The 17,500-nt window shown below is 42.4% G+C and overlaps 4 protein-coding genes across 4 annotated transcripts in view; 3 read left to right on the top strand and 1 right to left on the bottom strand.

Moving 5' to 3' along the window:
- Positions 1-233, top strand: part of LOC135092809 (heme transporter FLVCR1-like) — a 23,053-nt gene extending 22,820 nt beyond the window's left edge. The window contains 1 exon segment of the mRNA XM_063991502.1: positions 1-233. This exon segment is cut by the window's left edge and continues 673 nt beyond it. The gene's annotated coding sequence lies outside the window, so the exon portion shown is untranslated.
- Positions 234-5,180: 4,947 nt separating this feature from the next.
- Positions 5,181-8,747, top strand: LOC135092812 (U6 snRNA phosphodiesterase 1-like). The gene is made up of 5 exons (XM_063991506.1): positions 5,181-5,536; positions 5,989-6,125; positions 6,316-6,508; positions 6,947-7,106; positions 8,222-8,747. The coding sequence occupies exons 1-5, from the start codon at positions 5,208-5,210 to the stop codon at positions 8,417-8,419; spliced, it is 1,017 nt and encodes a 338-aa protein (XP_063847576.1). The 5' UTR covers positions 5,181-5,207; the 3' UTR covers positions 8,420-8,747.
- A 1,934-nt stretch (positions 8,748-10,681) lies between these two features.
- LOC135092813 (tRNA-splicing endonuclease subunit Sen2-like) lies at positions 10,682-13,474 on the bottom strand. Its single transcript, XM_063991507.1, has 5 exons — positions 13,318-13,474; positions 13,004-13,192; positions 11,815-12,844; positions 11,381-11,541; positions 10,682-11,181 (listed from the first exon to the last, which is right to left on the bottom strand). The coding sequence occupies exons 2-5, from the start codon at positions 13,187-13,189 to the stop codon at positions 11,047-11,049; spliced, it is 1,512 nt and encodes a 503-aa protein (XP_063847577.1). The 5' UTR covers positions 13,190-13,192; positions 13,318-13,474; the 3' UTR covers positions 10,682-11,046.
- Positions 13,475-15,910: 2,436 nt separating this feature from the next.
- The window catches only part of LOC135092814 (mortality factor 4-like protein 1), a 7,635-nt gene continuing 6,045 nt past the window's right edge, over positions 15,911-17,500 (top strand). Inside the window, 1 exon segment of the mRNA XM_063991508.1 lies at positions 15,911-16,071. Coding sequence (XP_063847578.1) covers positions 16,035-16,071 — 37 coding nt within the window. The 5' untranslated portion in view covers positions 15,911-16,034.

Below are 17,500 nucleotides of genomic sequence, written 5' to 3' on the forward strand. Positions count from 1 at the left end.
TTATAAGGAATCAGAAAGGTGTTAGTGGTATTGCGTGAGTTTGTAAAGGGTTGGGTCGAGTTTATAAAGGTTTGGGCAAGACCGAGTAGTGTTTTGAAAGGATTGGAACAGGTTAAGAGGGATTTGGATTAGGGTTAGGAAGGAATTAAGAGGATTCCAGTATTGAGAGAGAGAGAGAGAGAGAGAGAGAGAGAGAGAGAGAGAGAGAGAGAGAGAGAGAGAGAGAGAACAAATACTCAGAAAAGAAAAAAATATATAATTTCTCAGTTTTTCCTTCCTTCCTTCCTTCCTTCCTTCCTTCCTTCCTTCCTTCCCTCTGCTGTACTAAGAGGAGGAGGAGGAAGAAGACGAGGAGGAGGAGGAGGAGGAGGAGGAGGCTCTTCATATCCTTCTCCCTTACATACATCGATTATTTAGTGCATAAGTCAACATAAGGTCACATCACACCCTCTCTTGAATTACTTGTAAGGATCAGGGAATGTGACCTCAATGTGACCTCCCTGATGTGACCTAAGATATACTCGACTTGTTTTTGGCGCGAGGTCACTGTGTTTTTAATTTTAAGCTCATAATTTGATTAGTTCTTACTGCCTATGTGAATATGTGACCTCGATGTGACCTGATGTGACCTGAGGTATGTAGGTCATATTCCCTGGCATTAGGTCACCGAGTTTTTTTTTTTTTTAGATTTTTGACACATTTTGGTACCTCATTTTGTCAAGCTTATCTAAAAATGTGACCTCATGTGACCTGATGTGACCTGAGTAATGATGATGATGTTCCCTTGCTCTGGGTCACTTGAGAAGCCTTCATTTTATATTTTGACACAATGTGATGCTTTACTTACCAAGAGTATGTTAAGATGTGACCTCGATGTGACCCGATGTGACCCGATGTGACCTTGGCGTAGTGATGATGTTTCCTGTCTGTGGTTCAATAATATGTCGTTTTTTTTGGCACATTATGACCAATTTATCAAGATTACGCGAAAGTGTGACCTCGATGTGACCTAAATGTGACCTGTTTATGTTCCCTAGCACGAGGTCACTCAGAGAAGACCTTTTTTTTACACTTTTGACACAATATCAAGCCTCTTTTATCAAGTTTATGTGGAAATGTGACCTTGATGTGACCTTGATGTGACCTCGTAATGTGACTTCGTTTAATAAGAGGTCATTTATGCTATATTTTGACTAGTTTATCAAGTTTATGTGAAAATGTGACCTTGATGTGACCTGATGTGACCTGGTGATGCTCTAACTCACTAAGAGGTCACTTTTTTGTCACATTTTGACTAATTTATCAAGTTTATGCTAAAAAAGTTACCGTAATGTGATCTCGTGATGTGACCCCTGCCAGCGCCACGTAGGTCACACATCAGGTCACACTCCCAGACAGCTGTGGCCTCATTAGGACTTCCATTGTGTTACTGTAATGGTGATATAATGATGCTGTGAGAGGTGAGGGGGGGGGAGTAGAGAGGGTAGATTGCATAAGGGAGAGAGAGAGATAGAGAGAGGGAGGGAGGGAGGGAGGCATTAGACAGCATAGGAGGAAGAAGAAGAGGAGGAGGAGGATAGATAGATAGATAGAGATGAAGGTAATGATAGATGAAATAAATGAACAGGAAGGTAAGGAGTGTTTAGGAGAATGTAAACAAACAGACAGACAGACAGACTGGTAAAGAAGATACCTGGAATAGACACGGAAGAAGGGAAGGTGTATCGGGAGCAAGCAGGCAAACAAACAAACAAACAGACAAACAAACAGACATACGATAGACAGAGTGAGAGAGAGAGAGGATAAAATGCATTAGAAAAATTATACAACGAAAAAAAAACAAAAAAAAAACAAAGAAAACGATAAAGAAAGTATTAGATTGAAGAAAACACACACACACACACACACACACAACACACACACGCGCACTCACACACACACACAAGAGAAGGGAGCAAGAGAAATCAAGATATGCATACTATTTTTAAGACAACTAATGTTAAGTACTGTTCCATGCATGGCGACACACTTATATAACGAAAGTCTTCCATACTGTAGAGAATACGATGTGATGTACAGCTGTGTATTGCTGCTATTACTGTTGTTGTGGTGGTGGTGGTGGTGGTGGTGGTGGTGTTCTGGGTACGAGAGAGAGAGAGAGAGAGAGAGAGAGAGAGAGAGAGAGAGAGAGAGAGACTATCCTAATCTTACCTAAATAAACCTACCTAACGTGTGTGTGTGTGTGTGTGTGTGTGTGTGTGTGTGTGTGATGTCTTTTTCCATGTATGTGTGTGTGTGTGTGTGTGTGTGTGTGTGTGTGTGTGTGTGTGTGTGTGTGTGTGTGTGTGTGTATGTATAGCCACAACACAAAGATACACATACACGCAGTAAATATTATGTATGTATGTATGTACGTGTGTATGTATGTGTGTATGTATGTATGTATGTATGTTTACCCAGAACACAAGTAGAACACACCCAGTATATTAGCTTGTCTGTTATGTATAAACCCACCACTTATGTAACCTCTAACCTGACCTGACCTGACCTGACCTAACCTAACCTGACCTAACCTAACCCTTATGTAACCTAACCATACCTAACCTGACCTTACCATACCTAACCTAACTTGACCTAACCTGACCTTACCATACCTAACCTGACCTGACCTGACCTAACGATATGTACTATAACAACCCTTCACTTTGTAACTACCCAATTGTTCTTCGTTTAGGTTCATTTTGTAGCTAATTTGTTTGTTTTGCTGTACTGTTTTTTTTTTGTTTTGTTTGAGTTGCCAGATTTCCATTTTTTTTTTTTGCAAGACTTATTAATTAGATTTTGGTTGTTGTTGTTGTTGTTGTTATTGTTGTTGTTGTTGTTGTTTGTGCTGTTATTTTTTCGTCTTCTTTTTTTTCTTACCTTAAAACGTCAAAATTAAATATAGGTTTGTAATTCGTAAGATTATTATTACTATTATTATTATTATTATTATTATTATTATTATTATTATTATTATTATTATTATTATCATTATTATTATTGTCCTGTCTGTTATACGTATTATATGAAAAAAACAATATTATTATAAGACAATACTAATGTAGGTCTTTCATTTCCTTCCTCTTTAAGGGAAACAAATAAATAAATAAATAGATAAATAACAATAATAATAATAATAATAATAATAAGAAGAAGAAGAAGAAGAAGAACTCCAGATGAAGGTGTGTGTGTGTGTGTGTGTGTGTGTGTGTGTGTGTGTGGCGGGGAGGAGGAGGAGGAGGAGGAGGAGATTGATTAGGACTAGATTAGGAAGAAAGGAGGAGGTGGGTGTCAAGAAAGAGGAGGAGAAGGAAGAGGAGGAAGAGGATATGCTAGTGAAGAAGAAAGAGGAGGAGAAGGAGGAGGAGGAGGAGGAGAAAGAAGAGAGGATAGTAATGAGGAAGAAGAATGAGAAGGGAGTGGTGAGGAAGGAGGAGGAGGAGGAGGAGGAGGAGGAGGACACTGGGTTGATAAGATGGAAGAGAGAGAGAGAGAGATGGCGACAAACAAAGACAGCATTGTGTGTGTGTGTGTGTGTGTTTAACGGCGTCCCAGAGTCTAGGAGGAGGAGGAGGAGGAGGAGGAGGAGGTATACGAAAACAAAAAAGAAAGTCATATGGTTAATCTCCACGTATTCTAACCACACACTTAGCCTTCTCATTAACAAACATACAAACCACAGCTGGCTCTCTTCCTTTCTCCGGCCAGGGTGCCCTACGATAGCTCCCCGTTGCGTTAAGTCTAGTTCATTATCTTAAGCACAATCTGACGGCTAGCCTAGGGTCCCTGTATCCATATATTCCGTGGCAATCACCTTTATTTAAATTTTCTGCTGTTCTCGTCCTTATCCAGCGCCACTGTGTTAAGACTAGCTATATTAAAGACTTGGGCTAACACGCGCGCACACACACGCACACACACGCAGAGTCTTGTCATGGCGCAGAGCATCATATATCGTGGGGCGTTTGTGGGTAATGGGCGTGGCAGAGTCTCTTAACGCGCCCTTGTGTTGTAATGGGTCAGGTTAGCTCGGGTCAGGTAAGGTCAGATTATGTCATTGTTATATCTTGGTACCCACTCGCTGCCTCGCTTCTTGTACCTCCTCTTCCCCAGCATTCCACGGCGGGGAGAGGGCGCCAGAGGGAGATGAGATGGAGGAAGAAATTGAAGGGAGGATGACGATGAACACGAAGAAGTGGAGAAGGAGGAGGAGGAGGAGGAGGAGGAGGAGGAAGAAGAGGAGAAGTGGTTGTAGTAGTAGTAGTAGTAGTAGTAACATCAATCAAACTAATATAATTTTTAAAAGATTACCTCATTTTATCCCTCTCTCCTCCTCCTCCTGCACCTCTTCCTCCTCTTCCTCCTCCTCTTCACACAATACCAGCCATCGCAGCAAAAACCTGTGCTGGAATAATCCTCAATATCACTTTACATCAACCTTTATTCTCCTCTTCGTTCATGTCAAAGTTTACCAGATCATGTTCTCCGCCTCTCGTTTCTCTCCCCTCTCTTTTTCTTCGACAATTTTACCATGTGCTTATAATTTACGTGTTTTTTTTTTATTTATTTATTTTTTTATTATTTCTTTGTGCGTGTGTGTGGAGGAGGAGGAGGAGGAGGAGGAAGAAGAAGAGGTGGATCTATCTAGTGTAATTGTTTTTCGTTTCCTAATTGATTGAAAGTTTGTCATAGTTGAAAATTGATTAGATTTTCCACTTTATGAAGAAAATTTTATATTTGATAACGAAGCAGACGTAAAATAAGAAAAAAAAAAGAATGCAAATTAATGAAAACGTATTGTGCTTAAATTAAAGATAATGATTGATAAATAAGACGATAAAAAAAATGAGTCTTGCATGAACGCGACTTTGTTTAGTAGTAAGTAACAAAACAAGAAGACTAGTGAATAAATAAGGAAAAATAAAAAAAAAATTGAAAGGAATAATATACAAGTAAATGAAAAAAATGGGACATGTAATACTACGAAAAAAAAATAAAATAAATTGAGTCTATAATAAGAATAGCAAGAAAAAAAAAAACAGTGAATAAATACACGAAAAATACTTAAAGTTAATTCTAACAAAAAAAAGTAAGTAGATAAATGATGATGGAAAAAGATGAAAAGTTTAGTTAATCTTGAATGCTGGTTTGTTTACTGTGAGGCAATGGCGGCGATGCGGGGGGCTCGGGGGGCACTGTGTCTGCTTCAACACTACAGCTCGGACAGCGACGGGGACTCCGGCTACACTAGCGAGGACGACAGGAAGAGGAAGCATGAATTTACCAGTCCACATGAGAGGAAGAAGAAGAAGAGGCGGCGAGGAGAGGAGGAAGAAGACATGGTGGTGGACAGTCCTTTCTCCTCCTCCTCTTCTTCCTCCTCCTCCTCCTCCTCCTCTTCCTCCTCCTCGTCCCCTCCTCAGGCAGCTCCCCAGGGCATGTGTGGGCAGGAACGTGGCGCCGTGGCTGCCCCGCGCCCGCAGCCCCCCCACAGGTGAGATGGGCGGGGGAGAGGAGGGGGGGTAGCAGTGACCACCCCACCTGTCACTTTGCCTGGTGGTGGTGGTGGTGGTGGTGGTGGGGGGGTCTCTCTCCCCGTGATAACTAAGAAGAGTCACGCTACTTTGTTTTGTAGGCTAGTGTGTGAAGGTTAGGTTAGGTTAGGTTACGTTAGGTTAGGTTAGGTTACGTTAGATTAGATTTGGTTAGGTTACATTAGGTTAGGTTAGTATAGATTAGATTAGATTAGGTTACGTTAGGTTAGGTTACATTACATTAAGTTAGGTTAGGATAGGTTAAATTAGGTTACGTTAGGTTAGGTTAGGTTAAGTATGTTAGCCAGACCAACTATTATAAGATAACCCTGAAGTCCCTGACCTCATTCTGACCTCATTCTGACCTCACCCTGACCTCATCCACCACCACCAACCATACACTCCCCTACAGGAGCATCCCGCTGCCGGCTGAGCTGCTGGCGGGGCGGGAGGGGGCACAGCACACAGAGGACCCACAGCAGCACCAGGGACGGCTCAGGAGCTTCCCACACGAGCGAGGGAATTGGGCGTCCATCTTGTATATTCCCTGTGAGTGCTGCTGGAGGAGGAGGAGGAGGAGGAGGAGAAGGAAGTTATTGGGTTTTTTTTTAAATATTTGCATTATTACATTGATAAAACTACACTATTAATGGGAAACTACTCTCTCTCTCTCTCTCTCTCTCTCTCTCTCTCTCTCTCTCTCTCTCTCTCTCTCTCTCTCTCTCTCTCTCTCTCTCAGTACACCTTGGTATCTATGGACCAAGCTTCTCTTCGCTGGTGAGTTCATTGTTGTCGACCTGCCGCCAACACAGCCTGTCTCTCACCCCCTCCACCGACCTGCACGTCTCCCTCTCCCGCACCCTCGTCCTGCACCTCCACTGGATACACCCGCTCACTGAGGACCTGCGCAGGACTGTGGCCCATAAAGCAAGGTAGGCTGGTGTGTGTGTGTGTGTGTGTGTTGGTGTTGTTTTTGTTGTTTTTGTTCTTGTTTTTTTCATTTTTGTTATTATTATTATTATTGTTGTTACTGTTGTTATTGTTGTTCTTGGTATTATTGTTATTGTTATTGTTATTTTTGTTATTTTTTTGTGATTATTATTATTATTATTATTGTTCTTGTTTATATAATTATTATCATCACAGTTATTAGTATTACCATAACCACCACCATTACACACACACACACACACACACACACACACACACACACACACACACACACACACACACACACACACACACACACACACACACACACACACACACACACACACACAAACTTGCAATATCACCCATAAACCCTAAAACAAACAAACAAACAAACAAACACACCAACAAAACCCAAACCTACGCTAACACACCTGCAGGTTTTCTTTGTGGCTTCACGGGCTGAGTGTGTACGTGAACGAGGAACACACCCGCACATTCCTGGGTCTGCGGGTGTGTCAGGGACGTTCCGAACTGGATGAGTTGGTGGGAGATGCCGACAAGTGTTTTGCCGAGTACAGACTTCCTCCATTTTATAAGGTATGAGGTGCTCGGGGGGTGATGGGAGGTCAACTCCTCTCCTCTAACTGACTGTCTTCAGCCTCTCTCTCACCGCCGCAGTGTTGCATATCTAGCTGTCTTCTATCGCTATTTTCATGCTAACTGCTCTTCTGATCTTGCTAACTGCATGCCTCCCTTCCTTCCGCGGCCTCGCTGCACAAGACTTTCTTCTTTCTCTCACCCCTATTCTGTCCACCTCTCTAACGCAAGAGTTAACCAGTATTCTCAATCATTCATCCCTTTCTCTGGTAAACTCTGGAACTCCCTGCCTGCTTCTGTATTTCCACCTTCCTATGACTTTTGAATTCCTTCAAGAGGGAGGTTTCAAGACACTTATTCATCAATTTTTGACCGCTGCTTTGACCCTTTTATGGGACTGCCATTTCAGTGGGCATTTTTTTTTATTAGATTTTTGTTGTCCTTGGCCTGTGTCCTTCCTACATAAAAAAAAAAAAAAAGGGTGAGGTTGGTTAGGTCAGGAAGGGGTTCGTTAGGTCAAGGAGGGTTTCCAGGACTTGTAGGGGGTGATAAGAGGGTTAGGTTGGGGTCAGGGACAGTTGGTTAGGTCAGAGAAGGATTTGGTCAGGTCATTTAAGGTTGATGGGGTGAGTAAGCTGTTTATATGGGTGTAGGAGGGGGTGGAGGTGAGGGAGGAGGCTGGAAGGGTGAGGAAGGGATGCTAGAAAGGGCAGGGAGGTTTATTCAGAGTTCACAAGGGTCAGAGAGAGGCTGGGTTGATGGGAGGGGGTGAAGAAAGATAGGATGAAACTTTATCTTCCTCTTTGTGTCTTTCACCATCAGATGCACAAAAGATACCATACAAAACCTCGCATTATCTCTCTCTCTCTCTCTCTCTCTCTCTCTCTCTCTCTCTCTCTCTCTCTCTCTCTCTCTCTCTCTCTCTCTCTCTCTCTCTCTCTCTCTCTCTCTCTCTCTCTCTCTCTCTGACGCACCTGACAAAACCCACATTATCTCAGTTTTCAGCCTTCTTGCTCTAACACAAAAAGTACCTTAAAAAAATCATAAACTTTCCCACTATGCTCCTCTAACTCTTCCTCTCTCCCTCCCTCTCTCTCTCTTTCTCTCTCTCCTAGGACGGCTCGTACCATGCCAGCATCGCGTGGTGTGTGGGAGACGTCTCCGAGCCGCTGCGCCGCCTCCTACCACAGCTGGAGAACCTGTGCAGCCAATACTTTGCGGTGGAGACAGACATGCGGACTTTCGACATCTCCACGCTGCTATTCAAAGCGGGGAATAAGATTACCACTTTACACCTCAGATCTCAAGACTAACAGACAGACACTCACACGCACACACTGTCACACACTCACGCACACACACATACACGCGTACAGTTGCTCGTGTTCTCGGAGGTGCAAGGAATTGAGGCAGGAAGTTTGTCTCATCAGGTAATTTCAGCTTTGTTTTATCAGGTCAAGTTGTGGTGTCTGTTTGTAAGTCAGGGAGGTCAAAGGTCAGGTCAGGGCAGGGCAAGGCAGGGCAGGGCTGTCAATGCCTTCCCTTAGGGTCATGTGTGTGTGTTTGTTTGTTTGTGTTTTTTTTTTTTTTAAGATCGTTTTTTTCCGTTTTCTGTCTTTCTGTGTGTTTGTTTGTGCGTTTGTGTCTGAGGTAAGGTTGCAATGATTTGTGTGTGTGTGTGTGTGTGTGTGTGTTTTGTATAGTGTTTCAGTTTAGCTACATCCACCACACTCCTCCACACACACACACACACACACACATTGAGACAGTTGGTACAAAAATTCCTCGTTTCACGTTTGTTTACTTTCCGAGACCTGTTCTATTTATGTGTGGATGGTGATGGTGGTGGTGATGTGGATGGTGATGTGGATGTGTGTGTGGATTAGTGATGTGGATGTGTGTGGTGTGGATTGTGTTAGTCATGAAATGGTAGAAAGAAAACAGATTATTATTATTATTTTTTTTTATTTGATTTTTTACTGTTTCTCTCTCTCTCTCTCTCTCTCTCTCTCTCTCTCTCTCTCTCTCTCTCTCTCTCTCTCTCTCTCTCTCTCTCTCTCTCTCTCTCTCTCTCTCTCTCTCTCTCTCTCTCTCTCTCTCTCTCTGTTTATTTCTTGTACTTTTCTGTGTCATTGATTCTTACATTTATTATTGTTTTCTTTTCCTTCCTTCCTTTTCTCTCCTTTTCTCTTCTTTTCTTTTTCTTCTTCTTAATTGTTTTCTCAGATTCTCTTTTGATCCTTCCGTGCTTTCTCTCTCATCATTTTCTGTGTCATGTTCATTCATAGTTTAGTTTTCTTCCCTCCTTTCTTCACACACACACACACACACACACACACACACACACACACACACACACACACATTCTTATCCTCTCCTCCCTACTGAACATCAAATCAATGGGAGGAATGAAAGAGACGGAGAGAAACGGCTTTAGATAGAAAAGAGGAGGAGGAGGAGGAGGAAGACAGATACCTCCCCTGTCCCCCCTTCCTCTCCCACCCATTGAAGGAAGCTGTCAGGACCAAGAGAGAGAGAGAGAGAGAGAGAGAGAGAGAGAGAGAGAGATGGGTAGGTGGTGTAAGGTTAGACATGTGGAGTTAGTAAATAAATAGAAAATTGAGGAGGATTTTGACGTGGGTTTGATAATGGTCGGTGTCTGTGTGTGTGTGTGTGTGTGTGTGTGTGTGTGTGTGTGTTAATTTGTTTTGTTTTTATTTGTTTATTTATTTTTTTTGTGTGTATGTGTGTGTGTTTGTGTGTTGATGTTTTTTTTTGCTTATTTATTCTTTGTTTTTTATTTGTTTATTTTTTCCGTGTGTGTGTGTGTGTGTGTGCGTGCGTGCGAGACTCCAACTTTGTATTACTGCGCATGTATGTATGTATGTACGCATGTATGTATGTATGTATGTATGTACATCTATCTTTATTTTCCCAAGATATACTTTTTAATTATCGATAAGTACTACTACTACTACTACTACTACTACTACTACTATTGCTACTACTACTACTACTACTACTTAGAGACTGTTAATAGGATGACAGGATAATAAACATTGAACAGTGTGTTGATGAGTCTCCCTCCCCCCATACTGTTCCCACTCCCTCCTCCCTTCTCCCCCCAACTTCAAAAAATTTCACCATGTGATTGCTTTTTTTCATTATTTTCCAGTTTTTTTTTCAAGTTACTGTATTTTATTTGTTTATTTATTTATTTATTTTTTTTTCTTTTTTGCAGTTTTCCTTTGATTCAAATTTTAAATTTTTTTTTCTAGCATTTTCATATATTTTTTTTTATAATTTTTCAAGCATTTTCCACATTTTTTTATATATATTTTTCCAGTATTTTCCGTATTTTTTAAAGATTTTCCTAGTATTCAATTTTCTTTTACTACGATTTCCCATTTTTTTTTTTATTCCCCCAGTTATTTTGCATTTTTTTTCCTACGATGCTCAGATATTCCACTCTCCCCAATATCTCCCTGCATTTCCAGCTAACTCTGTATTTTTCTCTACGGCATTTAACCCCAGATTCTATTTTCTTCCAGCATTATTCAAGGACAGACTTAATATACTTTATTTATTCAGTTTATTCACCATCTTCAACATAAACATTCTAGAAGGAGGTTAACAAAACAAAAGGAAGGAAGGACTTTAGATAAACAAGCTTTTTTTTATACATTAATGCTTACATAATATAAATCTGATGTGATTCTCATGATAACTGATGACTGATGTGAATGCAGGACAAGGAGGAGGAGGAGGAGGAGGAGGAGGAGGAGGAGGAGGAGGAGAGAGAGATGATAATGATTTGAAAGAGGAGGAGAAGAAGAAGGGGAAGTGAGAGACAGGGAGAGAGAGAGAGAGATATGATGATGTGAAGGAGTAGAGAGAGAGAGAGAGAGAGAGACAAACCATCACCACCACCACCACCACCTCATACAATGCCATTAGCCGGGCTCCACCTTGTCAGCATCATTTCCTGCACCTTCAGTTCCTTCAGGCAGTCAATCAAGCCCAAGCGAGACTGTGTGAGGGCCCTGGGACGCACCACGAAGCATATTATGGGTGTCTGTGGGGAGGAGGTGAGGGTTAGTGTCGGGTGAGGTGAGGTTGTGGGGAGAGAAGGCAGGGGTAAAGGTAGTGATGTTAGGTTAGGTTGTGAAAAGATTAGTCTGAAATGGGATACAAGAGAGAGAGAGAGAGAATTGTACACATATGAAAATAAAATGAACTATATGACAGATAAGAATTCAAACACACACACACACCTTATTGACATGGTTGGCAAGGCGTTCGGTGGTGGCGGTGGTGGTCCAGGAGGAGGTGTGGCCTGGTACAGTAGTGTCGAGAGTGAGAGTGTCAGCCCACACACTGTACACCCTCACTGCATACTGGGAATGGTAGAAAGCTGGCCCCACTGGATACAGCACTGGGGAGAGAGAGAGAGAGAGAGAGAGAGAGAGAGAGAGAGGAAGAGTGATGAGTGTGGTGGTGATGGTTTTAAATATTGTTAGGTCAGGGAATGTATGGTTAGTGATGGTGGTAGTCTTATATATGTGTGTGTGTATGTATGTGTGTTTACAGTAGCAATGACAGCAAAACAAAAACTATTATTATACAAAAAAAAAAAAAAAAAAAAAAGAAGAAGCTTTAAGCCACTTCTCTTCCCCCTTCACACACGCCTCGGTCACACAGCACTCACCATAGTCCACCCCATACTTCAAACCAGCCTTCACCACCCACCCCAGCGTGCGGTAGTGGTGATAAACTGCATATTTCACTGGGAAACTTGCATCTTGTTGACTGAAAACCCTCCACATTTCATCGATAGTCATTTCATGGGAGGTCGGTTCGTCCAGCGCTCTCTTCCGGCCCTTACAACTCTCATCCACCTCTTCGTGAGTGAGAACGAGGCATCCGAGGGCATAGGAGAGGAACAGGGCCTCTTCTGGGAGTAGTGAGAGGCAGGTGTCTCTATTATGTTTGCCTCTGTAGCCTTTTTGGTCAGGAGATAGTACCAATATTGTTTTCCATGGCTCTGTAAGTTCAGGGTCGCTATTTGTTTCCTCCTCTTCGCTCTCTCCTAGTTCCTCTTTGGGTTCCGGTGTGTTTTCTTTGTCTTCTTTCTTCTTTTCTTGGTCTGTCGGCAATCTCTCGTGTTCTCCTGTGTTTGGTGTCTTTGTTTTATCTTTGTGTGTTTTTTCTGTTTCATCGTCCTTTTCTTTCTCCTCCTCCTCTTTGTTTGGTGTTAATCTGTCGTCTTTTTCTGTGTCTACGCTCGCTTTTGTTTCCATATCTTGTGTTTCTTCTTCCATTTCATTCTCTTCTCCTTTCTCCTCCTCCTCCATTTCATTCTCTTCTTCTTTCTTCTCCTCCTCCTCCTCATCTTCTTCCTTATCTTCTTTCACTTTTACTTCCTCTGTTTCTTCATTTTTCTCTTCTTTATCTACATTTTCCTTCACTTCCATAATTTCTAATCCCTTTCTCTTCTCCTCTTTCATATCCTCCTCCTCCTCCTCCTCCACCTCCTTCTCTTTCTCTTCACTCAAATCCACCTCCATCTCATTCTCTTCCACCTCTCTCTCCACACCTCCCTCCACTCCTCTCTGCTCTGTCCTAGTCTCCTTGAACCACTTAGGGCTCTTCAACCCCTCTGCCTCCACCAGCCTCCACTTCTTCTGCCCTTTTGGTCCTCCTCTTCCACCCATCACTGCTCCGTGTCCAAAACAACCCTGTAGGGAAAGATTTATTGGTTAGTGGTTGAGAGAGAGAGAGAGAGAGAGAGAGAGAGAGAGAGAGAGAGAGAGAGAGAGAGAGAGATATTAACACCAATCTTTACAATAAACACCAAACACCACAATATCACCATCACCATCATCACCACAACTCACATTTTGCCACAGCGCCTCTGCCTGGCTGGGGTCCCGAATCGTGATGCTCCCTTGGCAGTAGGTGGCCTCGTAGTGGGTGCAGGGGGCGTGTGGCAAGGCTGATGGCAAGGGCAGGGGCGCGCCGGGTACCTGTTTAACCCTTGCTTTCCTTCTTGGGGGTGGCAGTGTGAAGGCAGTTGTTGTCATTGTCTGTTAAAAATGGGTCGTATATCAAAAACTCATTTCTCTTGCAATATCTACTTTCCCTTAATATCTTCTACCATCAGAGCTTGCTATTCAATAACTACTACCATTAACTAGCTCGTTTAACTCACATCTCCCCCTCTGAGCCTTTAAATGAGTCAAATTAGGAGGGTTTTTCGAGAAGAGGTCACGTTGCCATAATCCTTGCCTTTAAACAGCTGATAATTGTTGTTGTTATGGTGCTTCGGTCATTTCGGCTCCAAGTGAACTATCGGAAAGAGGCTGCAAATGGTTGTTTTTAGTGTTAATTGTTATTTATACGTATGTTTGAGTATTTTGTTATTTTATCGTGTTTAATTTGATGGTAAATTGTAAAATATGTGCATCTGTGAATATCTGTAATGTCGATATTTTATATTTCGGCTTTTGTTGTTTGATCTTTCGGCTTTACGTCATTTTTTTTATTTATTTATTTATCTTATCTATTTATTTGTTTATTTTTTTATCTAGGAAGGACACTGGCCAAGGGCAACAAAAATCCAATAAAAAATTATGCCCACTGAAATGCCAGTCACATAAAAGGGTCAAAGCGTGGTCAAAAATTGATGAATAAGTAGTGTCTTGAAGGAATTCAAGTCATAGGAAGGTGGAAATACAGAAGCAGGCAGGGAGTTCCAGAGTTTACCAGAGAAAGGAATGAATGATTGAGAATACTGGTTAACTCTTGCGTTAGAGAGGTGGACAGAATAGGGATGAGAGAAAGAAGAAAGTCTTGTGCAGCGACGCCGCAGAAAAAAGGGGAGGCATGCAGTTAGCAAGATCAGAAGAGCAGTTAGCATGAAAATAGCGATAGAAGACAGCTAGATATGCAACATTGCGGCAGTGAGAGAGAGAGGCTGAAGACAGTCAGTTAGAGGAGAGGAGTTGATGAGACGAAAACCTTTTGATTCCACCCAGTCTAGAAGAGCAGTATGAGTGGAACCCCCCCAGACATGTGAAGCATACTCCATACATGGACGGATAAGGCCCTTGTACAGAGTTAGCAGCTGGGGGGGGGGGGGGTGAGAAAAACTGGCGGAGACGTCTCAGAACACCTAACTTCATAGAAGCTGTTTTAGCTAGAGATGAGATGTGAAGTTTCCAATTCAGATTATAAGTAAAGGACAGACCGAGGATGTTCAGTGTAGAAGAGGGGAACAGTTGAGTGTCATTGAAGAAGAGGGGATAGTTGTCTGGAAGGTTGTGTCGAGTTGATAGATGGAGGAATTGAGTTTTTGAGGCATTGAACAATACCAAGTTTGCTCTGCCCCAATCAGAAATTTTAGGAAGAAGTCAGGCGTTCTGTGGCTTCCCTGCGTGACATGTTTACCTCCTGAAGGGTTGGACGTCTATGAAAAGACGTGGAAAAGTGCAGGGTGGTATCATCAGCGTAGGAGTGGATAGGACAAGAAGTTTGGTTTAGAAGATCATTAATGAATAATAAGAAGAGAGTGGGTGACAGGACAGAACCCTGAGGAACACCACTGTTAATAGATTTAGGAGAAGAACCGTGACCGTCTACCACAGCAGCAATAGAACGGTCAGAAAGGAAACTTGAGATGAAGTTACAGAGAGAAGGATAGAAACCGTAGGAGGGTAGTTTGGAAATCAAAGCTTTGTGCCAGACTCTATCAAAAGCTTTTGATATATCCAAGGCTAAAACAGCTTCTATGAAGTTAGGTGTTCTGAGACGTCTCCGTCAGTTTTTCTCACCCTCCCCCAGCTGCTAACTCTGTACAAGGGCCTTATCCGTCCATGTATGGAGTATGCTTCACATGTCTGGGGGGGTTCCACTCATACTGCTCTTCTAGACAGGGTAGAATCAAAAGCTTTTCGTCTCATCAACTCTTCTCCTCTAACTGTCTTCAGCCTCTCTCTCTCACCGCCGCAATGTTGCATATCTAGCTGTCTTCTACCGCTGTTTCCATGCTAACTGCTCTTCTGATCTTGTTAACTGCATGCCTCCCCTCCTCCCGCGGCGTCGCTGCACAAGACTTTCTTCTTTCTCTCATCCCTATTCTGTCCACCTCTCTAACGCAAGAGTTAATCAGTATTCTCAATCATTCATCCCTTTCTCTGGTAAACTGTGGAACTCCCTGCCTGCTTCTGTATTTTCACCTTCCTATGACTTGAATTCCTTCAAGAGGGAGGTTTCAAGACACTTATTCATCAATTTTTGACCACTGCTTTGACCCTTTTATGGGACTGGCATTTCAGTGGGCATTTTTTTTATTTTATTAGATTTTTGTTGCCCTTGGCCAGTGTCCTTCCTACATAAAAAAAAAAAAAAATGAGACGAAGGTATTAGGCGGGAAAACAGTCGTTACTAAGACGAGAAATCTTAAAAAAAAAAAAAACTTGCTGTAGCGAATTATTTAGGATATTAGCAGGGGAAAGGAATAAATAGGTAGAAAGATTAATAAATTCCCTTCACTCTGGTGTATAGAAACGATAGAATGAGATACTAATTAAGGAGAAATTGGGAACTGAAAACTGATACACAGGAAAAACAGTCGCTAGGCAGGATAGAATATTCTTAAACAACTTGCTGTAGTGAGCCATTTAGGATACCAGCAAGGAAAATTAATAAACAGAAAGAAAGAAATATAAATTCCCTTCATTCTGGTGTATAGCGATGGTTAGATAATACACCAGATCAAGAGTAAATGGCAACTGAAGACTGGTATAGGGACAGAGAGAAGGCCGAAGAAGAGGAAGAGGAGATACGAGCAGAAGGAACAGGGTAGAGGAGGGAAGGGACGCCGGCTGACAGACAATAACTAGCAGGCAGACACACAGACAAGCTAAAATGGAGAAGCCAGCAGTGAAGACCAAGTTTTCTGAGTGTATGTATATGTGTGTGTTTGTGTGTGTATATGTAGAGCCAAGCTTGTGTGTGTGTTTAGTCAAGCTCATGTTTGTTTGTGTGTTTGGAGGGCACCTGGTTACCTGAGTACCTGTAACCTCGTAGCCTTGTCAGGTATCCCAGGGCTTCATCAGGGACAGGTGACCAGGGACAGGTAATCAGGGACAGGTGAAATTTGGGTTCTTAAGTAAATGTACGTTATTTTTTATATTTTTGTTTTTTTAGTATTATTGTTTTGAGTTGTGGGGGTGACCTTAGCTGATTCATGTTATAATTCTCTGTTTTTGCTTGTTATGGAGGAGGGAACGAGTTTATGAGGCAATTTCAATCTTTGTCAAAATTTGTAGTTCTGTTTTGTTAAGAGTTGTTTTGAAAAGTGCGTGATAACCTTAGATAAATTCATGTCATAATCATCTTTTTTCATCCATTAGGTCAGAGGGAACGAGTTAACAAGCCAATTTCAATCCCCTGCCTGCCAAAATTTATACTGTTCAGCCATGATAAAGTTATGAATTGTGTGATGACTTCAGCCAGTTCACCTTATTGTAACTAATTCACTGGGGCATGGGGTGAGGGGGGGGAGGGAGCCGGCAGCAAGGCCACCTAACCCTGCCAAACCCTGAGAGTCTGAACTTTTATGCAATTCCTGTTTTGACTGAGTACTTAGGAATTGTGTGATGGATTAAGCCTTTCACTGTTCCTTGACATGGTTCTGCGGTGCCAAACCAAGGTGGGACGGTTCATCCCTCCCCACCCCCCTACAGCTGTCACTTAATGTTCTACTGGCTAGGCACTGGGGAGTCTAATCTTTTAATGCATTTGCCCTTGTTGTTGGTGTTTGTGATGAGTTTGTTGCACTGTTAATGGTGTGAATTGTTGCATGTTGTAGTGAAAGGGTTAAGGCAGTTTATTATATTCTTTAGTGAAACAGTACTTCAGTTATTCAGTCAACCGCTTAACTGCCTCCTTATCTTATCTGACCTCGTTATCCCTGCATATAATCCTGACATGAGAGGCTGCCTTTTTCACCTGTCTCCCATTGTCACTGTGGTGCTAGACAAAACTGGAGTGGTAACCCTGCCTTGTGTGACTCGGGCTGCCTTGCTGTGGTTCCTTCAAAGAGCACCCGTGTGATGTCTTAGTGAAGCTTTGTACTAACTTTGCAGCTTATTGTTTTGTTCAGCTGCTCGTGGTTGCAGTTGTCAGCTTGTTATTGTTGTTATTTGTTCACGGGCACACGGCTCACTGTCCTGGCTGGGTGTGTTAGCTTTGGTGGCATTTCCTGCTTTGTGTTCAGCTAAGTTATCTGTTTAACGTTATCAAGGCTTGTAAATCGTCTTGTCTGCTGCCTAGCCTTCTTGCTGCCTGTTAGACTCACAACTGCTACTTACACTTTTCTAGTTTCTCAT

The sequence above is a fragment of the Scylla paramamosain genome, chromosome 41 (genome assembly GCF_035594125.1).
Source record: "Scylla paramamosain isolate STU-SP2022 chromosome 41, ASM3559412v1, whole genome shotgun sequence".
Lineage (NCBI taxonomy): Eukaryota > Metazoa > Arthropoda > Malacostraca > Decapoda > Portunidae > Scylla > Scylla paramamosain.